Source organism: Triticum dicoccoides, chromosome 7A, assembly GCF_002162155.2.
Source record: "Triticum dicoccoides isolate Atlit2015 ecotype Zavitan chromosome 7A, WEW_v2.0, whole genome shotgun sequence".
NCBI lineage: Eukaryota > Viridiplantae > Streptophyta > Magnoliopsida > Poales > Poaceae > Triticum > Triticum dicoccoides.
Genome location: NC_041392.1, coordinates 147,918,502 through 147,941,744, shown reverse-complemented (window position 1 = coordinate 147,941,744; position 23,243 = coordinate 147,918,502). Strand labels below are relative to the sequence as shown.

Sequence of the window (23,243 nt, the reverse complement as noted above, 5' to 3'; positions counted from 1 at the left end):
AGATCATGTTTGCTCTTTTATAAGTAGTATAAAAAAGCTTGTGACTCTAGAGAGGAAAGAATTTAAATCGCTTAATCGCATTTCCAATTTTGAAGCTCCTTTATTTGTTTCTAAAAGTAACCACCGATATGCGCATCACTAGCCTCAACACACAACAAAAACGTGGAAAATACACGGCGTTTCCAGGACCTTGCTGCTTCTCGGTTGGATCAAAGTGGATAAAATATTTTAGCACAGCGAGGGCGAAACGGTAAAACTCCACGGTCGTACCGTCGTACTTGGTACTCCTCTACTCGGATCGACGCAGCGACCCGTCACTCGCGGGCGCTACTTAAGACCGGGACCGCGCGGCCACCAGCTCCCCCACCCCCCGCGCGCCTTCCCTTGTCGTTCCTTCCGCCTCCAACGTCGCACGCCACGGCCACCTACTACCCGCGACGACCGGGCCGGGGGTAGCAGCAGCGATGGAGGCGGCCGCGGGACTCGCGATGCAGTCGCGGGCGGTCGGGGCCGGGCGCCGGAGCGGGGCTCTCGGCGGGGACAGGCCGGCGCGGGCGGCGACCCTGCGCGTCGGAGGCCCGGCCGCCGCGCCGGCGCTGCGGGTTCGCGGGGCCAGGCCCGTCGCCCCGCTCTGCTGCGTCCAGACATCCAGAGGTCTGTCTCTCCGATTCTTTCCATTGCTCGGCATTTTTTATTAATTAATTAGTTTTCAGCTGAGTTGGATCGACGAGACTTTGGGGACGGACTGGGCCGACGCTAATATAATTCTGCCTGCCTGTAATCGTGGGGTCTCGTAATACTGAGACGGGAGTATCGACGATTTCGTATCAAGGCTGGAGGGTTGGTGGCAAAATTTGTTGATTTGGGGGGAATGAATGGCTGCTCTGATGTCGATTTGGGGTAAACCGTAAACGTGGTTACGCGTGGGCTAAACAAAGCAATGTAGTTTCAGGGTAGGTAGCTAATGCTTTATTGGTTTTGCTTGGTCGAGTAGGTGTTACTGGTGGTGGTGGGGGACGGACAGAAAGCAACTATTCTCTTGTCTGATTGCGATGTATGGGAATATTCTTGCATCCTAACTGGTGGAATTTAACTTGTGTCCTAGAAGAATAAACTGATGGAGTTCAAATCAACGCGCGATAAATCTTGTTGTCGAATTTGTTCTAGGATAGGTAAGTACATGTGAAATTGTCTAATTGTGTGCGGCAACAGTGTACCGCTCCCCCTGTTCAAAAATATAAGGCGTATAAGTTTTGTCTGAAGCCAAAGTTTAATAACTTTGACCAAGTTTATTCAGCACACATTTACACTTCGTTTTAGATTTGGCTAAGTTGTTTGGTGTAGTCAATTATGCACATGTTACAGAGCTTAGTACCACACTGCATATTTTAATGATATGAACATCTTTAATATTTTCTCTTGGGCGGTTTCCTGACGAGACGCGCAGGCTGATTAGTCAAACTGACTTTTCTTTGTGACCTTTTTGTATGTAATACAGGTCATCAGAGCTTGCATAACTCAGTCGACGAAGCCCTCTTGCTAAAGGTACATACTTATACTGAAAAATTCCTGACATGAATAAAATAAGATGCTGCTTCTGGGCATCTTTTTGACAAAATTGTATTACCTTTCAGAGGAAAGCAGAAGAAGTTCAGTTTGAATTGAATGGGCGGTGTATTTACCTAGTTGGTTAGTTCTTGCACCTGCCTGTTTGCTGTTGCATACAGTTAATTTATCTTATTGCCTCTCAAACTAATAATAATGGGTTCATACTGCAGGAATGATGGGCTCCGGAAAGAGCACGGTGGGCAAGATATTAGCCGAAGTCTTGGGTTATTCATACTTTGACAGTGATAGTTTGGTAGAACAGGCAGTCGGAATGCCTTCCGTTGCTCAAATATTCAAGGTTCACAGTGAAGCATTTTTCAGAGACAGTGAGGTAAATAATCCATGAATTCTGTTAAAAATTTGATCTTCTATAGATATCATGTGTTTGTAGTAATTAGAATGGAAAGACTTGTGGACTAACGATTTCTGTGATTTTTTTACCTACTTGTTTTGCAGAGTAGTGTCTTGAGAGATTTATCCTCAATGCATCGGCTAGTTGTTGCTACTGGAGGCGGTGCTGTTATTCGGCCAGTTAACTGGTATGGGAATTACTCTGTTCTCGCCAACATCTCACTTGTAATATGTTACATTATCACGTTTTCTCCTTTAGATGAATAATGGTACTGATCTCTGTCAATTTTCCTTACTCTCAGGAGATATATGAAGAAAGGTCTGTCTATCATGTTGGATGTGCCTTTGGATGCGCTTGCGAAGCGAATTGCACAAGTTGGGACTGCTTCTCGGCCCCTTCTAGATCAGCCATCTGCTGATCCATACACAGCGGTACCTACTCTAAATTTTTGAAATAAAGCTGTCTTAGCATGCCCATCAGATAAAAATCAATAGCTGTATTATGAAACACTAAATGGGACACCAAAAAATTTACAGTAAACATCCCTGCAATTTCTCAAGTCGTTTGCATCTTGATTGGTTGCACACATATGTCTTTCTCTATGTTTGCATTGCACTAGTGAAAATGCATGACTCGTTGATTTGGTGCCTCAGGCTTTCACGAAACTCAGCCTGCTCGCTGAGCAAAGAGGGGATGCTTACGCAAACGCCGATGTGAGGGTTTCTCTTGAAGGTATGTTAGATGCCCCTAGCTTCATGGTCATAGATGGGTCTCGAGACTCCAGCCTCTCCCGAGCGAAGTTGTAATGCCCAAACAGAGAGTAACACAACTAGTATTTACCTTTGCAGAGCTTGCAGCTAAAAAGGGTCATGATGATGTCTCTCAGCTAACCCCAACTGATATTGCTGTCGAGGTATTGTACTTCTCAAGTCAACTGTTCCTGTGCTTCTATTTTTGCAAAGAATTATTCATGTGCAAGTGGCATATCACGCTTTCTCCAATGCACCACCCCCTTGAAAACAATTTTCCCCTGATGTAACTTACCTGTTGTGTTTCAGGCCCTACAAAAGATTAAGAATTTTGTCACTGAGCATTCCATGGCCAGTGGCCCATTCGACGACTTATAAATTGGTGCCAGGAGACGAACGATGCAATCCTTGTAGAATTTCAGCCCCAATTTGTTTGTACCGTGTCCGTGTATCTTCATTTTTGTATCGCTCAACATCATTGATTCATTCTTTATAGTGAAAAAGGAGTTGTGCTGAAGTATGCTCTGATAAAAATAAAAGAATAGCCGATGGAGCTAATGTTAAGAGCTCCACGGTTATGAGATCATCACACTTACATTTTTCACTCAGCTGTTCTTTCAAACAGACAATTGTCAAAGTAACAGTACATTAGTGTTCAGTTGTCAAAATACCATTGCAAACAGAGTAATTGTTAAAAGTACCACTGAATGAAATCAGTTCAGCAGCTTTTCGCCATTTTTCTAACGCACCACTTGAAAGCGAAGTATCACTATAGGTTCATTTTGAGATCATGACAGGAATCAATAGTTTTGACCATGACCACAGTCCAATATCCAAGACAGTATATTTTAAGAAAAGAAAAGACATGGGTTAAAATTATGATAGTGATTTTCTGTTTGAAAAGAAAAATCCTATAGGAACCGCATGAGAGGAAATTCCCAGCGCAAGTTTTTGGACCAAAATAACATTGATTTGTGAGATGTACAAAAGAGGTACTACAAATTACGTGTATATATAATTTGATACTCCTTCCGAGTTCTTTTTTATAAGATGCTATAGACAGCCGAGCTTGAACTGTTTTGGACACTGTCTGAACGATCTAAAACGTCTTATAAAAGTGAACAGAGGGAGTATTTTAAGTCCCTCCTGTTTGTCTTTTCATACAACATACAAATATGGGTCTCTTTACGTCGGAAAATTGTAGTTTCCCATTCCATTCGACGATGTGCATCTGAAATTCAAATCATACCTTTCAGTAACTCGGAACCAGTGAGAATTTGACCTCATCATCTCGGTACTTTAAGTGTTGATAGGAGTTTGGGCATGTTTTTTCTTTTTTTGAAAATTAAGGCTAGTAATGCTGCCACATAAATTTTCAGCTCTTTGGGACGACACTTTTATTGAGAAAAGATCACCACCTCTGCAACAGAATTTTGGGCAATCGAACACCTTTGCAACGATACGACTCCGTCATCACCATTTCGTGTATTCTACTCTTATCGCGAACTGTTAACTGACAGTCGTATGCATGAACCTGTGGGCAGGCCTGCTCGATCGAGGATTACTCTGCATGCAGCCCGTTGGTGGTTGGCCGGCCGGGACGCTCGGGGAAATGCGACGCCGACCTTCTAATCGCATGAGCACTCCAGTATGGTCAGGCCAGGATCTCGACCCAAAACCTCCCGGCCATGCCGAGACCCAAGGCAGAGAGGCCCGTGCCGCCGCCGGCCCCCCGCCGGCCCCTCGCGGCGGGCGGGCTGGGCCTGGCGGCCGCGGCGTACGTGGGCGTCGACTACCTCAGCCGCGCGTCCCCCTCGCTGCACGGGCGGCTGCAGCCGGCCATCTGGGCGGCGCTGGCGTTCGCCACCGCCGCGCGGGCGCCCTTCTACCGCCGCTGGGACGCCGAGATCCGCGCCGCCCCGTGGTTCCTCGCCGCCATGGTCCTCATGCTCGCCGCGCTGCTCTGCGAGGCCATCTCCGTCCGGTTCGTCTCCAGCGTGCTCGGCCTCCGGTGGCATAGGTCTCTGAACAAATTCTAGTTATCCTCTTCCAGATTAATTCTACAGTTATCTTTTGCAATGGGTGTGGCTAGGTCTCAGTCGACTAAGACTTAACCAAGTCTCAGCCAAGTGATATAGTACGTAAGAAAAAAAAGAAAAAATTGATTTTTTTTTCATGAATCTCCATGCAAAATCAAAGGAAGATAGTATCGACTGAGACATAACAAAGTCTCTCAGTCGACTGAGACTTAGCAAAACTGTTTTGCAATTGCTCTGTTCTAGTCGTTGAGAGTATCTCCAATAGCGTGTTTGTTGTTTTCTTGGTAAAATTGTCCATGTCATCGATCCAATAAGTTATCATACAACTACTCTACTTCAGTACGAGCATATCTAAGATTCTAAGTTGTCCAGGAAAAACGAGATACTCCCTTCGTTCCTAAATATAAGTCTTTTTAGAGATTTCAATATGTACTACATAGGAAGCAAAATGAGTGAATTTACACTTTGAAATATGTCTATATACATCCGTATGTAGTCTATCTCCAACAAGACTTATATTTAGCAATGAAGGGCGTAGCATTTAAGTTTGCACTCTCGCTGCACTTTGGAGCTTGTGCAATGGTTGTTGCTTCAAGTTCGTCACTTTTGGGTTACACATCAACTTATGACTTATCCCAATACAAATTAGGACGATTGGCTCAAGACACTATGTATTCACTGCATATTGGATAGAATTAATGGTGCTTTGGTTTGGATAGGAAATAGGATGATTTTTGAAAAAGGGAGTTATAAACTGCAATTGTTAGCTCATGCTTCATAAAACAGTGAACGCAATAGTCTGTTCATTGTAGTGAATGCACATGCATGAAAACAAGAAGCAATTTAGTTTTAATGGAAACCAAGACATGAGAATAGTAATTTGACACTAGCGGAACCTTATAAAGCTTATGTGAGTCTGCTTTTGTTCCTTCTATCCACTTTGTTTGTACATGTGATCTATTTTACCTTAGGGTCAGGTTCCATTGTCAGACTCACATAAGCTGTATATGGTTCTGTGGTTTATAACTTTCATGTAAAGAATTTCCTGCGTCTTTACTTTTAGAGAACTTTTTCGTTTCTCAATTCTTGGCAAAGTCTAGATTTGGTCCCTTAACTCTGAAACCGAATAAGTTGCACCCTTAACTCTTTAAACAAGACATGTTTCGTCCCTTGACTCAACGAAAGCAGTTTTCAGGCTAAATCAGCGTGGTTTTGACCGGTCGGTGCCCATGTGGCAATCTTCCCCCCTCTATCATCCTATCTCCGGTCAAAATTTCGTCGAGCAATTGGCATGCGCCTGCAGCGCCACCGGCACCAGAGATGACACGGAGGCATACCTGCAGGGCAGGAGCTGCGCAGAGCGCCACGAGCAACCGGCATACTGGCAGGGCTAGAGTGGAGCTCTTCGGCAGCAGCACGAGGTACCTGTGGCAGCATGGACCTCCGGAACACCTCCATGCTAACGGGCGGCAGCGACATGCCCATCTCCACGCCCACAATGAGTCTCTCCGCCGCCTCCGCAGACGAAGCCAGCGTGGCGTGGGTCTTCACTGCCTACTTCGCGCGACTCGCCGGGGCGAGCGGTTCACCGTGGTGCCATGGTCCTGCCGGATCCCACGTACGTGCACCGGTAGCTAGCTCGCCAGGTTCAGGCAGCGGCTACACGTATTGGTCCTGTAGATCAATTAAGCAGCTTGCTAGCGTACTTGTTAGCTTGCACGTACGCATAGCTTCTTTGATCTAGCAGGCTCAAATCCAACACACCGTGCTGCTGCGGAGGCGCTGTGGCTGGGCTCCGACGGAAGGGCTGCAAGTGCAGCCAACGAGGTGGTGGAAGTGCAGGCTCGCTGCAAGTGCTCGTCAAAATGCCTACAAGAGATAGGATGAGAAGGACGAAGGACGAAGGACATCTACTGGTCAAAACCATGTTGACTCAGCATGGATACCGCTTCTTTCAGATCAAGGGACGAAACTTGACTGGTTTGAAGAATTAAGGGTGCAACTTGTCCGGTTTTGAAGTTGAGGGACCAAATCTAAACTCTGCCCAAAGTTGAGGGACAAAAAATATACTTTTCTCTTACTTTTATTGCCTATAAGATATAGGGATGCTACCTTGGTCCTTGGCAACATCAACACTCTTGGTACACTCTTCAAAAGGTTCATTTTTCATGTATTCGAGTGTTTAGTGCAAGTGCAATACATCATACTGCATACTGCGCTTTTAGGGACATGCACATACTCTGCATACTTCAAAGACCTGAACTAAGACATGTTCAATAACATTAACAGATCTACTGCTCCTCTTCCCGACACTGGTCAGTGGCTTCTTCTAGCACTAAACGAGAGGCTTCCTCAAACTGTGGTTTATCTATTGAGAGCCCACATCATCACTCTACATAGTTACTTGATGTTGTTTATCATGTTGGGATTCTCGGCATTTTTTGACTGCATCAAAGGTCCTGGCCTTGGAATAGGCACAAGGTATATGTTCGCTATGGCGGTCGGGCGTTTTCTTCGGACCATAACATTTGTTTCTACTATTCTTCCATCTGCAAGGCCTTGGTGTGCTGCTGCTCGATATAAAATACCTGACCATCCTCATGCTTGGGCACAGAAGTATTATGTTCCGTATGCTTCTGATCCGCGTGCAATCCGCAGGATCATACTAGTGGATATGCCATATGGTTAGAGCATTTAACTTATGAAACTTCCTGGTGTAGCTGCTTTAATTTGGTTGACTTCTAGTAACTGTTTAGGATCATTTTCTTATTGCAGCCAGTGTTCAAAATTATACTGATCACTATAGACCTGATTGGGCACATATGAGCTTCCTAATAGACATATTGAGGCCATCTGCCGGAGAGGGCCCTTCATGGTATCATTTGGTGAATAAAGCCGGTGGTGGTTGCAATGATCTTATATATAGTGGGCACATGTTTGTTGTTGTCCTGACTGCTATGGCATGGACGGTATGTTGTGTTGTCATCTTCACAGAACTGACTTCTTTTTAATCTTTGCATGTCATGCTACAAATGATATGAAATTGACTCACCAGGATCACCCCTATGTTCAAACATTCTTATGTCACAACCAAGGAAGTGTGATACGCGCACCCTTGCTAATATGTGGTTCTGCATTAGCCTTAGAGGTGATTTCTCAATATGGGTCTTGCAGTTAAGTCCATGTAAAAGAGGCCATCGACCAGTTCCCGTTGGTCTTTCGTATGCCATTGTTGCATTTATACCATTCATTGTCTTTCCTGTAGTGTAAAAACTTTGTTGTGGTGAAGACTTCAGCTTGGTGTTATCTATCTTCCTCTCTTCAATATGAACGCCACGCTACATTCGGACAGTTTTTATGCTTAATTTTTGTGTTGTCAATTAATCCCTGTACAAATATCCATTTGTTCTAAAGGGACAGATGTCCAGCTTAATACTATATATGTCCATGTGGCACCTCGCAGGAAGCGTACGGGGGATGGATATCAGGTGGGATATGGTTTCTAGTCCTGCACAGTGCCCAGAGGGAGATACGGCAGCGTTACCATTATAGTGCCGACTGCATTGTAGCAATTTACGTTGGAATCCTCTTGTGGCGGGTCACTGGGTTCATCTGGTCCACCAGGGATTCAGATCAAGCTAGAAGACTCGCCAAACTCGATGAGGTTCAGAACAGATTATTTCATGCTGCAAAGGACTCGGACATCGACGAAATAAGGGGGCTGCTAAATGAAGTTGAGATGGCTGGACAGTCAAAGAGGACCTTCTCACAGGGTGTCATCTTATCCTTTGCTGCTTTTATGATTACATTCACCCTCCTGTTTGTTCTCCTTGCATTCTCACTTACTAGCAATGGATGATTGATTGGCATCCTGACTTCCATTTATTTTTTGCCAGAAGTATATTTTAGTCAGTGCTCCTGAACTTGTCGATGCTTATATGGGCTGAGAACTTGGGAATTGATACTAACAGGTAGTTTTAGAGCAGGGAACCTACTTGTTGATAAAAGCATGCAGGTTTTGCTGATAAAGGAATGATTATTTCTTGCCTTTTAGTACTTATTTTTTATGTGACAAGAATTAACATGGTGCAGAGCATGAACTGAATACGAGAATGTGGCTCTGTAATGTATCATGCGCTCCTGTTGTGTGCATCTGTTTTTTCTTTATGTGCTTTGGGCTCTTTTCTTTCTCTATTTTTTAGAGAAAAGACACGATATATTTTAGAGATAGATGAAAACTTTATTTTAAACATGTGAAGATTTTTTTGAAGCATATTTTTAAAAATACCTTACTTAGTTTTTAAAAATGTTCACGACACATTAGAAGATGTTCGTGGAATGTAAAAGTTTGTTTGCGCAGCTTTAAAATTAATGTTTGTCCAAAAAAATGTTTGTGATATTTAATATATATTTTTGGATTTAAACATTTAATATTTATAACATGTTTAAAAATATGTTCATGCCATTTAAAAAAGATCATGAAAATATATAAAAAATGTACTTGTAATTTGTAAAAAAGGTTCATGACATTTAAAAAGTCCACATGCTTCAAAATATGTTCATGACTCTTTAAAAAAAACTTTCATGAAAATGTAATTTTTTCGCGGGAATTTAGAAAAGTATTCACAGTTCCTTCTATATATTTACAACACTTAAAAAAGGTTCACACTTTAAAAAATGTTCGGAAGCTGCTGGAAGCTTCCTAAAACCGTGCAAAGTGAAGCAAGATGGGCAGGCCCATCAAACACAGCGATCCCTTTTTGTGGGCGCTCGCTAGCGAAAATAATAGCAAGTGGCCCGTTAAGCGCCGAATGGTCTCGAGCTCCTTGTATATTTTACTCGGCCCGACGCCACATGAGGAGCTACTTGAGCACTTGCTGGATGCTCAAAAAAAAAAAAACACTCGAGCACTTGCTGTTGACCCCGGCTGAGTGGGAGTCCAGTTCAAGAGGAAGGAGACGGCAATGGCTCCAGTAGAAGAAAAAATTGTAAGTTCAATAAGGCAATGGCCCATTGCTATAATTGTGATGACTATGGGAATTTCCCAAAGGAATGTCGTGCGAAAAAAAATGTGCTGAAGATGAACCAAGCTCTGATTGAGCAAGAAAATGATGCCTGTCTGCTTGGTAAGTCGCATTCCCAACGAGGAGTTAATGTTGGCAGCAAGTTGTGTCACCAGCTTCGTTCTAAAAAAGTTTGTCACCGGTACGCAGTACAACTTTGAAGCTCAATCTCCCTCACACACAAGTTAACTTGTATTGCTGTTATGAAACTGGCCCTATCTCATTACCACGGCAACCATCCATGCTTCCTGATGAACAGAAACCGGCTCTAGGCAACGTTGTCTTTGTTGTTGTCGTGGAACTTGGCCGGGACCATTACTTCCCCGTCGTCCGTGACCTCCACTTGGAACTCCGAGTACCCTTTTCTGACATCGTGCCGGCTGAAGACGTAGTCGCAGAATTCATGCCTAGCCTTGTATTGGGCGGCCGCTATTTCTTGGTTCATGCGGAGGAAGGGATTGCTAGTGGAGAAGTCTTCGACGGGCAGGGGAGGGAGAGTGTTCCTCATGAACACCAGGTAATTCGCGCTGAACTTCCACGTCTCTGTCCTCGCCACCCTCTCTCCGCTCCACTTCCTCGTTGCCTCTTCACCCCACGTAAAGTAACTGCTGCCCTCCTTTTTCCATTCGGCGTCGGCCACAATCTTCCTCATTCTCTCTCCGCCCCACGCCATGTTCTTGCTGCCCTTCTCAATCGGTTCGGTGTCCGCCAACACCTCCTTCGCCTCGCTAGGCTTGGGGCTCGCCGCCTTCACCTCGCTAACCTCGCTGACTTTGGAGCTTGTCGCCCTCTTCTTCATCAGCATCCTGGACGCGGCGGCCGCCCCCATCGCCTTCCTCCAGTTGGGCTTGCATGAGAGAAACAAGCGATGAATCCTATTTTCGACTCTGAATAGCCTGAGCGAACGATAACAAATTGGACAAGTCTTCTTATTCCTCGTCCGAGCTCCTCCTTGGATCTAGCATCCTCTACCACCTCCTCCTTCTCATCGGGCCTGCTCTTCTTCGTCACCGGACCCAACAACTCCGTCTGTCTGGCCGGCCTCATCTCACGCCTCTTCATCGCGCTAGATCTGGATTGGGAGGTTGCGGCGGCGGCGGCCTTGTACCGAGAGGAAGAAAAGGAGCCAAATGGGCCTAATGGGCTGGACTACGCACAAGCCCAACTCATTACCGTAGCCAATGTTGTTGGACTGTTTTACACAGTTTAACACAGTTTAACATACTTTCTTTGCCATCTAGATATATCAAGAGATATTAGAAATTATAAATCATGACAAGAACGGGCAAGAGATGTTAGTTACCAAGTTGCACGATGAGGTTTTGTTGTCTACCTCAGGCAGTTACCAAACAATGTTGCCAACATCTGAATATTTGGCTTCAAGCCGAATTTAACATCATGAACAGAGTAAGAAAAAGTATTTAGAAACATGTTGATACAAATAATTTTGAATGACTAATTCTGATAACTTCCAAAAAAAATTGTAGATCAATGAAGTGTTCAAGAGGATCTATGAATAATAATGCCTCATCACATGCCAGTATGCACATGGCCATGTTGAAACAATCATTGTCCATACACTATTAACTTTATTTTTTTGATACTTCAACCCATTGGACGAGGTGTCGAGCTTTGTATCCATTCATTCCTGAAAAATGGATGGTAAGAATCATAATAATGTATACTGGTGCATTATATACTTCTAAATGTTGCTTATTACAAACAATCGCATCATCGATCGATATGATGTAGTGCACAACCCAACAAGTAATTATGTGGATATGTGAGCATGATGGGTATTGAGGTAGGTAGTTTGTCTTTGACTCCGTCGGGTGAATTATACAAGAACTCAACTTCAGAATTAGATTCATCGTCAGATTGGTAGTATATTGGACTTCCTTTTAGCTTATTCGGGTTTGATTCGACCAATATGATAGCTAATTTCCGTCGAAATTGTTTCATATCCTCCTGCAAATATAATACATTGAGATAAAATAATGAGATCATGATTAGTTATGTGGATGTTGTATAATGTCATGCAAAATTAGCTAGCTATGCATCAGGCTTGCATGCCGGCAAAATGCAACAACCAACACTAAAATAGCTATCAGTAGTAAGAAGCAAAGTCTGATTTGATCGAGCTGCAGATAGACCTACATACTTGTATACTAGTTCCTTGTATTCGTGTTTGTGTGAATCTTGTGAGAGCACATAGTAGTTCAATCATATATGTGGTCTCAAATCCTAGTTGGACAAACGAAGCCTTTCAATGATATGATATTTACACAGTTCATTGGTAGGGTATAAAAACAATGTGATTATAACAATTATGTAGATGGTTCTTGCTCTTTTTTGTCTAATCTTGCACGCGAAATGCGTGTCTAGGATGGATTCGGGCGACTGTTTTTCTAAACACATGCAACTTTATTCATAGTCAAAACCGTTACAGGTACAACATTTGATTCAAAATCCAAGGAGTTACAATCTAACTCGTAATTACAAGGAAGTCTCTTGAAAACATCTTCATGGTACCTACCTTTGCAAGCCGAAAAAACCACCAAGACAGTCAAGGACTACAATTGGACCGGAACTATGATACCGCTACTCATTCATGCTCACAAACTTGATTACTGGTAAAAGATTCTGAAACCCCCTTGAGGCAGAAATCCGAAAAGATGAGAAGTCATGAGCGATTAATGGACTTAGATTGGGGATGATACCCTAGAAGTGCAGGTCATCGAACCACAAAATCTTCACCATAATGTCGAGGAAAGATTCCAACTCTACAAAAAATCAAACCAACAAAAGCAACATGACACACTAACATAAACTCACCAGACATGAATAATTGTCTCTACGAGAACACATACCTCTATGGGTCCATGCTTACAAACATGAATCGTCTTATAACCAAGACCAAGATCAGAAAAAGCTCTCTTGGCGTTAGCGTAAAATTTTGGAAAGTTCATACCAGGAAAGCGATATTCAACAACTAAAAAGCATATTGAATGTTCTCACTAGTGCAGAATCAAGCTATTGTTCCGGTTCGTAAGGACCTTTAGTGTCGGTTCTGCAACCGGCACTAAAGGGTGGGAACTAAAGCCGCCCCCCTTTAGTGCCGGTTTGTCACAAACTGGGACCAAAGGCTCACCACGTGGCACGATCTAGCGCCCGGGGGCTGGGGGCCTTTAGTCCCGGTTGGTAAGGTTATGGGGTTTATGGGTCTATGCTTTATTTTCCTTTTAATTTTGTGTTTTCCATTAATTTTTTTCATTTCAAACATATTTTACGCTACTACATATTGTACACGCTATGCATATATATAAATAGAATTTCTCGTAGAACCGATCATATATATATATCATCGGATTTCTCGCACGACCATTCACACACACACACACACACACACACACATATATATATACAATTTGGTACAATTTCTCCTACAACTTGCAGATCATTACATGGAGGCATTACAACTTGTAATGGTATTCTCCTTTTGTGATCTATGACCTGGTCGAGCAAAATCCCGCTATTTTTTCTTGGATTACTCGTACGCGATCCGTTGGTAGGAGTTGATCCCGCATCTCCGACATCTTTAAAGGAGATCAATATGAATGCATTAGTTGTCATGTGTATATATATATTAGGTAATGATATAAAAATTATGAATAGTGTTCTGGCAAACACGTACCCAAGTTTGTCTAGCATCTTTGGTCCTTTCGGACGTTATAATGTGAATGTTCTCGCAAACGTAGTATGCGCATAAATCATTCCCCGGTGCCTGCCTCATGGTCTTTACGAGAATAAAATTCAATCAGATAATAATTAATCAAGCATGATAATGGTATTGAAATTAGAATTAAAGAGGCTAGTACTACTTAATTACCTTGGGTCACATCCATTTCAGCTGTTGTTTCCATGGGCCTAGAACATCTTTGATGAACTTTTGCCAAGCCCTGCCCGCCGGCAACGAAAATGAATAAAGGAGTTATTAATTAGTTGATATCAGGAAATGAACTAAAGAGGCCAACATAGTGCGATAATGATTGAAATTACCTGTTGACCACCCACTTCACGATTGTGTATTCATTAGTATCTTTATATAGTGAGTCTAGTACTTAAACTTTTTCCTCGTCAACTTCAATGATTAACAAGATCTAGCGAAAACTGCATGCGCACACGTTTGCATGTATAATTAAGCGGGCATGTGCATACTCATCAACTACACTTATTAACATCTAGTAAGCAAAAACGGAATTTGTAGACAAGACGATGTCACTCACTCGAAGTTGTGAGGAAATAGTATTTCTGGTTGGGTATTTAGGTGCTTCAAGAACTCTAGCAAACTTTTCTATGTATATGGTCGATTATATTCACGTGACTATGTCTCTTGATTAATGGTATTTGGGTCAATGAACCCAATGCCATAGGTCCAACTCTTTTCATTCCATACATCTTCATTCTGCATAATACCACAGAAAAGAATATAGTGAGGATAATTACAGGTAATGAACGAGCACTACTGGTAGCTAGAGACTTAAATTACAAAAAGAAACCACTTACATACAATAGCAACTGACGATAAATTTGTCAAGTGCGTCTTGATTGAATAACTGAAACATTTCTTGAAACTCAACCCACAAATCTTTTGCATGGTAGTAGTGCTCTTCCTTGATTCCCACCATGAAGGACTCTCAATCGGTAGTCTTTGCTTCTCTCAAGTACCATTGATGCAATTCATACATTCTCGTTGGTAGACGCAGGATCTCCTCGGGCTTGACCAGAGGTTCGCCGCAGACATATTTTCGTTTTAGTTCCCCCTGTTTAAACGTTTCGAAGGCCTCGATGCCCAGGAGTTGTTTTACAGTGACACCTGCCTCTTTAGCCCACCTGCGATGATCATCGGTTATTACCAGCTGATCAGCGCCGATACTCGCATGTGTTTGTACAATGAGCGAGCTGAGGGGATCGATGGCATCGCCTGTTCTCCCAGCTGGGGAACAATTTCCCCCCTTTTTTAACAGCTCCTTGGCTCGAGCTCGAGCTCGAGCTCGAGCTCGAAGCTTCGAGTTTTGTGCATGATAGGACTTCTTGATTTGGCGCTCATAGTCTAAGTCCCTATGCTTCACAGCCGGTTGAGCATTATCAATAAAGTGTTTTACCACTTTCTTAGGTACTTTCTCCTCTGGCAGTGGGGGCGGTTTTAGTCCAAAATGGGCCTTCAATTGGGCGTCGGTTTCCTCGTCAGTCATGTGGTAAGGCAAGTTTGGAAGAGGCTTGAGGCTTGGACCAAATTTGTATTTCTTGCCCCCTGTTGTACCGCTAGCCGACGTAGCTGCGGCGCCTCTCTTTCGCTGTTGCTGAGGCTGAAGGAAATATGCCCTATAGGCAATAATAAAGTTGTTATTTATATTTACTTATATCATGATAATTTTTTATTATTCATGCTAGAATTGTATTAACCGGAAACTTAGTACATGTGTGAATACATAGACAAACAGAGTGTCCCTAGTATGCCTCTACTAGACTAGCTCGTTAATCAAAGATGGTTAAGTTTCCTAGCCATAGACATGTGTTGTCATTTAATGAACGGGATCACATCATTAGAGAATGATGTGATGGACAAGACCCATCCGTTAGCTTAGCACTATGATTATTTAGTTTATTGCTATTGCTTTCTTCATGACTTATACATGTTCCTATGACTATGAGATTATGCAACTCCTGAATACCGGAGGAACACTTAGTGTGCTATCAAACGTCAAAACGTAACTGGGTGATTATAAAGATGCTCTACAGGTGTCTCTGATGGTGTTTGTTGAGTTGGCATAGATCGTGATTAGGATTTGTCACTCCAATTGTCGGAGAGGTATCTCCGGGCCCTCTCGGTAATGCACATCACTATAAGCCTTGCAAGCAATGTGACTAATGAGTTAGTTGCAGGATGATGCATTACGAAACGAGTAAAGAGACTTGCCGGTAACGAGATTGAACTAGGTATGATGATACCGACGATCGAATCTCGGGCAAGTAACATACCAATGACAAAGGGAACACCGTATGTTGTTATGTGGTTTGACCGATAAAGATCTTCGTAGAATATGTAGGAGCCAATATGAGCATCCAGGTTCCACTATTGGTTATTGACCGGAGATGTGTCTCGGTCATGTCTACATAGTTCTCGAACCCTTAGGGTCCGCATGCTTAACGTTCGATGACGGTTTGTGTTATGAGTTATGTGATTTGATGTACCGAAGGTTGTTCGGAGTCCTGGATGAGATCACAGACATGACGAGGAGTCTCGAAATGGTCGAGACGTAAAGATCGATATATTGGAAGGCTATATTCAGACATCATAAAGGTTCCGAGTGATTCAGGTATTTTTCGGAGTACCGGAGAGTTACGGGAATTCGCCGGGGGAAGTAGTGGGCCTTAATGGGCCAGACGGGAAAGGAGAGAAGGGCCTCAAGGGGTGGCCGCACGCCCCCCATGGCAAGTCTGAATTGGACTAGAGAGGGGGCGGCGCCCCCTCTCTTTCCTTCTCCCTCTCCTACTCCTTCCCTTTCTCTCCTCTTGGAAAAGGAAGGGGACTCCAACTAGGATTAGGAATCCTAGTTGAACTCCCCCTATAGGCGCGCCCCTCCTAGGCCAGCCTCCTCTTCCTCCCTCCTTTATATACATGGCCAGGGGCACCCCATAGACACACAAGTTGATCTTTAGCCGCGTGTGGTGCCCCCTCCATAGTTTTCCACCTCGGTCATATTGTTGTAGTGCTTAAGCGAAGCCCTGCGTCGGTAACTTCATCATCACCGTCAACACGCCGTCGTGCTGACGAAACTCTCCCTCAGCCTCAGCTAGATCTAGAGTTAGAGGTACGTCACCGACCTGAACGTGTGCAGATCGCGGAGGTGCCGTGCATTCGGTACTAGATCGGTTGGATCGCGAAGACGTTCCGCTACATCAACCGCGTTACTAAACACTTCCGCTTTCGGTCTACGAGGGTACGTAGACACACTCTCCCCGCTCGTTGCTATGCTTCTCCTAGATAGATCTTGGGTGATCGTAGGAATTTTTTTGAAATACTACATTACCCTGCAGAGGCGGCAGAGCTCGCTGAGGCGGTGCCTGACTTGGAGGAGGAGTTGACTGACGTGGTGCCTGACTTGGAGGAGGAGGAGTCAGTTGACGCGGTGCCGAACTTGGAGGAGGAGGAGTCGGCTGACGCGGTGGATGACTTGGACGAGGAGGAGTCGGCTGACGTGGTGCCAGACTTGGAGGAGGAGGAGTCGGCTGATGCGGTGCCGGACTTGGAGGAGGAGGAGTGGGCTGACGCGGTGGCAGACTTGGAGGAGCAGGAGTCTGCTGATGCGGTGGCGGACTTGGAGGAGTGGGAGTTGATGTCTACTACACAACCTTCTTTTTGTAGACGTTGTTGGGCCTCCAAGTGTAGAGGTTTGTAGGACTGTAGCAAATTTCCCTCAAGTGGATGACCTAAGGTTTATCAATCCATGGGAGGCGTAGGATGAAGATGGTCTCTCTCAAACAACCCTGCAACAAAATAGCAAAGAGTCTCTTGTGTCCCCAACACACCCAATACAATGGTAAATTGTATAGGTGCACTAGTTAGGCGAAGAGATGGTGATACAAGTGCAATATGGATGGCAGACATAGGTTTTTGTAATCTAAAAATATAAAAAAGCAAGGTAACTAATGATAAAAGTGAGCACAAACTATATTGCAATGCTTCGAAACAAGGCTTAGGGCTCATACTTTCACTAGTGCAAATTCTCTCAACAAGGATAACATAATTAGATCATATAACTATCCCTCAACATGCAACAAAGAGTCACTCCAAAGTCACTAATAGCGGAGAACAAACGAAGAGATTATTGTAGGGTACGAAACCACCTCAAAGTTATTCTTTCCGATCAATCCATTGGGCTATTCCTATAAGTGTCACAAACAACCCCAGAGTTCGTAGTAAAATAACACCTTAAGACACAAATCAACCAAAACCCTAATGTCACCTACATACTCTAATATCACCTCAAGTATCCGCGAGTATGATTATACGATATGCACCACACAATCTCGGATTCATCTATTCAACCAACACAAAGAACTTCAAAGAGTGCCTTTCTACCGGGGAGTCGAAGCGAAAACATGTACCAACCCCTATGCATAAGTTCACAAGGTCACATAACTCGCAAGTTGATCACCAAAACATACATCAAGTGGATCACGTGAATATCCCATTGTCACCACAGACAAGCACATGCAAGACATACATCAAGTGTTCTCAAATCCTTAAAGACTCAATCCGATAAGATAACTTCAAAGGGAAAACTCAATTCATCACAAGGAGATAGAGGGGGAGAAACATCATAAGATCCAACTATAATAGCAAAGCTCGCGGTACATCAAGATCGTGCCAAATCAAGAACACGAGAGAGAGAGAGAGAGATCAAACACATAGCTACCGGTACATACCCTCAGCCCCGAGGGTGAACTACTCCCTCCTTGTCATGGAGAGCGTCGGGATGATGAAGATGGCCACTGATGATGGATCCCCCTCCGGCAGGGTGCCGGAACAGGGTCCCAATTGGTTTTTGGTGGCTACAAAGGCTTGCGGTGGCGGAACTCCCGATTTAGGTTATTTTCTGGAGGTTTCTGTATTTATAGGAAATTTTGGCATCGGTCTCACGTCAGGGGGGTCTCCGAGTCGACCACGAGAGAGGGGGACGCGCCCAGGGGGTAGGGCGCGCCCTCCACCCTCGTGGATGGCTCGGGACTCTTCTGTCCCAACTCTTTTACTCCGGGGGTTTCTTTTGGTCCATAAAAAATCATCAAAAATTGGCACGTCAATTGGACTCCGTTTGGTATTCCTTTTCTGTAGTACTCAAAAACAAGGAAAAAACAGAAACTGACACTGGGCTCTAGGTTAATAGGTTAGTCCCAAAAATCATATAAATGCATATAAAACACCCAAGATTGATAATATAATAGCATGGAACAATCAAAAATTATAGATACGTTGGAGACGTATCAAGCATCCCCAAGCTTAATTCCTGCTCGCCCTCGAGTAGGTAAATGATAAAAACAGAATTTTTGATGTGGAATGCTACCTAACATATTTATCCATGTAATTCTCTTTATTGTGGCAAGAATATTTAGATCCATAAGATTCAAAACAAAAGTTTAATATTGACATAAAAATAATAATACTTCAAGCACACTAACAAAGCAATTATGTCTTCTCAAAATAACATGGCCAAAGAAAGTTATCCCTATAAAATCATATAGTCTGTCTATGCTCTATCTTCATCACACAAAATATTTGAATCATGCACAACCCCGATGACAAGTCAAGCAATTGTTTCATACTTTTGATGTTCTCAAACTTTTTCAATCTTGACGCAATACATGAGTGTGAGCCATGTACATAGCACTATAGGTGGAATAGAACGGTTCTATAATGAAAGTTTCCCACTAGTATATGAAAGCGACAACATAGGAGACTCTCTATCATGAAGATCATGGTGCTACTTTGGAGCACAAGGGTGGTAAAAGGATAGTAGCATTGCCCCTTCTCTCTTTTTCTCTCATTTTTTTGCTTTTTGGGCCTTCTCTTTTTTTGGCCTTTCTCTTTTTTTATTTTTTTATTTCCTCACATGGGACAATCCTCTAATAATGAAGATCATCACACTTTTATTTACTTACAACTCAAGAATTACAACTTGATACTTAGAAAAAATATGACTCTATATGAATGCCTCCGGCGGTGTACCGGGATGTGCAATGAATCAAGAGTGACATGTATGAAAGAATTATGAATGGTGGCTTTGCCACAAATACGATGTCAACTACATGATCATGCAAAGCAATATGAGAATGATGTTGTGTGTCATAATAAACAGAAAGGTGGAGAGTTGCATGGCAATATATCTCGGAATGGCTATGGAAATGCCATAATAGGTAGGTATGGTGGCTGTTTTGAGGAAGGTAATGGTGGGTGTATGGTACCGGCGAAAGTTGCGCGGCACAAAGAGAGGCTAGCAATGGTGGAAGGGTGAGAGTGCGTATAATCCATGGACTCAACATTAGTCATAAAGAACTCACATACTTATTGCAAAAATCTATTAGTCATCGAAACGAAGTACTACGCGCATGCCCCTAGGATGATAGATTGGTAGGAAAGGACCATCGCTCGTCCCCGACCGCCACTCATAAGGAAGACAATCAATAAATAAACCATGCTCCAACTTCATCACATAACGGTTCACCATACGTGCATGCTACGAGAATCACAAACTTTAACACAAGGATCTCTCAAATTCACAACTACTCCACTAGCATGACTCTAATATCACCATCTTCATATCTCAAAACAATCATAAAGAATCAAACTTCTCATAGTATTCAATGCACTTTATATGAAAGTTTTTATTATATCCCTCTTGGATGCCTATCATATTAGGACTAAATTCATAACCTAAGCAAATTACCATGTTGTTTAAGACTCTCAAAATAATATAAGTGAAGCATGAGTTCAAAAATTTCTTCAAAATAAAACCACCGTCGTGCTCTAAAAAGATATAAGTGAAGCACTAGAGCAAATGACAAACTACTCCGAAAGATATAAGTGAAGATCAATGAGTAGTTGAATAATCATGTAACTATGTGAAGAATCCTCATAAATAAAATTTCATATCTTAAGTACTTTAGTCAAACAGAAAGCAAAACAAAATAAAATGACATTGCAAGAATAGCACATATCATGTAAAGAAGCAAAAACTTAGGCTCAACCAAAACTAACTGATAGTTGTTGAAGAAGAAAGGTGGGATGCCTACCGGGGCATCCCCAAGCTTAGATGCTTGAGACTTCTTGAAATATTAATTAGGGATGCCTTGGGCATCCCCAATCTTGAGCTGTTATGTCTCCTTAATTCCTTTCATGCATATCTTCATCCACACCAAACTCAACAAGAACTCGTGAGATAAGTTAGTATAAATCCATGCTAATCCTTATCATTCTCTACTATAGAAAATCACTAAAATTATAACTTGACATTGCATACTAAATGCATCTGCATATTTAATACTCATATCATCAAATAGAATCATTAAATAAGCAAACATATGCAAACAATGCAATCATAACAGCAATCTCTCTAAACAGGATAGTCTGTAAAGAATGCAAGAAGAATCATACTTCTTTAACTCCAAAAATTCTGAAAAATTACCACACTGTAGATAATTTGTTGTTAATCATTATGTAAAAGATTCAAGATTTTATCATGTTCTAACTATTCAGAAATATTCAAAACATAACAACAAACTTTCTGTTTTTAAAACATCAACATATAGACTTGAAAAATAAGCATGGGAAAGGCTATACTTGACCTTTTTATTGAACTAAAAGACGAAAAACATTACTCTAAATAACAGCAAAAAAATCCTAATAAAAAAATGACGCTCCAAGCAAAACTCATAGCATGTGGTGAATAAAAATATAGCCTCAAGTAAAGTTACCAATAAACAAAGACGAAAGAGGGGATGCCATCCGGGGCATCCCCAAGCTTAGATGCTTGGTTGTCCTTGAATATTACCTTGGGATGCCTTGGGCATCCCCAAGCTTAGGCTCTTTCCACTCCTTATTCCGTAGTCCGTCGAATCTTTACCCAAAACTTGAAAACTTCACAACACAAAACTTAACAGAAAACTTGTAAGCTCCGTTAGTATAAGAAAGCAAATCACCACTTAGGTACTGTCAAGACAAGATTCACAATTTTTCTCACATGATGCCTACTGTACCCTATCATTTCTACAATTTATATTAAGCAATATAAGCCATAGAAACTAGAAAACAAGCAAACTATGCATCGAAAACAGAATCTGTCAAAAACAGGACACTCTGTAGTAATCTATAGCTCTTGAATACTTATATAACTTCAAAAATTCTGAAAAATTAGGACAACATGAGCAATTTGTTCATTAATGTTTTGAAAAAGTAATCAGTATTTTATCATGCTTCTGCTAAAAAATAGAATTGTTTTCCCGAGCGCAAAAGTTTCTGTTTTTCAGCAAGATCAAATCAACTATCACCATAGATCATCCCAAAGGTCTTACTTGGCACTTTATTGAAACAAAAGCAATAAAACATGATTACTACGGTAGCATAGTCATGTGAAAACACAAAAACATTAGGTAAAGGTGTTGGGTTGTCTCCCAACAAGCGCTTTTCTTTAATGCCTTTCTAGCTAGGCATGATAATTTCAATGATGCTCACATAAAAGATAAGAATTGACACATAAAGAGAGCATCATGAAGAATACGACTAACACATTTAAGCATAACCCACTTCCTATGCATAGGGATTTTGTGAGCAAACAACTTATGGGAACAATGAAGGAAATATGGCCTAGAGGCAATAATAAAGTTGTTATTTATATTTCCTCATATCATGATAAATGTTTATTATTCATGCTAGAATTGTATTAACCGGAAACTTAGTACATGTGTGAATACATAGACAAACTGAGTGTCACTAGTATGCCTCTACTTGACTAGCTCGTTAATCAAAGATGGTTAAGTTTCCTAACCATAGACATGAGTTGTCATTTGATTAACGAGATCACATCATTAGAGAATGATGTGATTGACTTGACCCATCCGTTAGCTTAGCACGATGATCGTTTAGTTTGTTGTTGTTGCTTTCTTCATAACTTATACGTATTCCTATGACTATGAGATTATGCAACTCCCGAATATCGAAGGAACACTTAGTGTGCTATCAAACGTCACAACATAACTAGGTGATTATAAAGATGCTCTACAGGTGTCTCCGATGGTGTTTGTTGAGTTGGCATAGATCGAGATTAGGATTTGTCACTCCGATTGTCGGAGAGGTATCTCTGGGCTCTCTCGATAGTGCTCATCACTATAAGCCTTGAAAGCAATGTGACTAATGAGTTAGTTGCGGGATGATGCATTACGGAACGAGTAAAGGGACTTGTCGGTAACGAGATTGAACTAGGTATTGAGATACCGACGATCGAATCTCGGGCAAGTAACATACTGATGACAAAGGGAACAATGTATGTTGTTATGCGGTTTGACCAATAAAGATCTTCGTAGAATAAATATGTAGGAACCAATATGAGCATCTAGGTTCCACTATTGGTTATTGACTGGAAGTGAGTCTCGGTCATGTCTACATAGTTCTCAAACCTGTAGGGTCCGCACGCTTAACGTTCGATGGCGATCGGTATTATGAGTTTATGTGTTTCGATGTACCGAAGGTAGTTAGGAGTCCCGGATGTGATCGCAGACATGACGAGGAGTCTCGAAATGGTCGAGACATAAAGATTGATATATTGGAAGGCTATGTTTGGACATCGGAAGGGTTCCAGATGAGTTCGGGCATTTA

The 23,243-nt window shown here is 42.4% G+C and overlaps 2 protein-coding genes across 2 annotated transcripts; both read left to right on the top strand.

The window, feature by feature from the left end:
* The first annotated feature begins 384 nt into the window (after positions 1-384).
* On the top strand, positions 385-3,377 carry LOC119331944 (shikimate kinase 2, chloroplastic-like). The gene is made up of 9 exons (XM_037605121.1): positions 385-654; positions 1,499-1,545; positions 1,635-1,689; positions 1,779-1,939; positions 2,065-2,147; positions 2,262-2,391; positions 2,614-2,692; positions 2,809-2,873; positions 3,019-3,377. The coding sequence occupies exons 1-9, from the start codon at positions 465-467 to the stop codon at positions 3,085-3,087; spliced, it is 879 nt and encodes a 292-aa protein (XP_037461018.1). The 5' UTR covers positions 385-464; the 3' UTR covers positions 3,088-3,377.
* Positions 3,378-4,576: 1,199 nt separating this feature from the next.
* LOC119328422 lies at positions 4,577-8,660 on the top strand. The gene is made up of 4 exons (XM_037601410.1): positions 4,577-4,729; positions 7,038-7,432; positions 7,524-7,717; positions 8,212-8,660. Exons 1-4 carry the CDS (start codon positions 4,647-4,649, stop codon positions 8,605-8,607), a joined length of 1,068 nt encoding a protein of 355 aa, XP_037457307.1. The 5' UTR covers positions 4,577-4,646; the 3' UTR covers positions 8,608-8,660.
* The last annotated feature ends 14,583 nt before the right edge of the window (positions 8,661-23,243 follow it).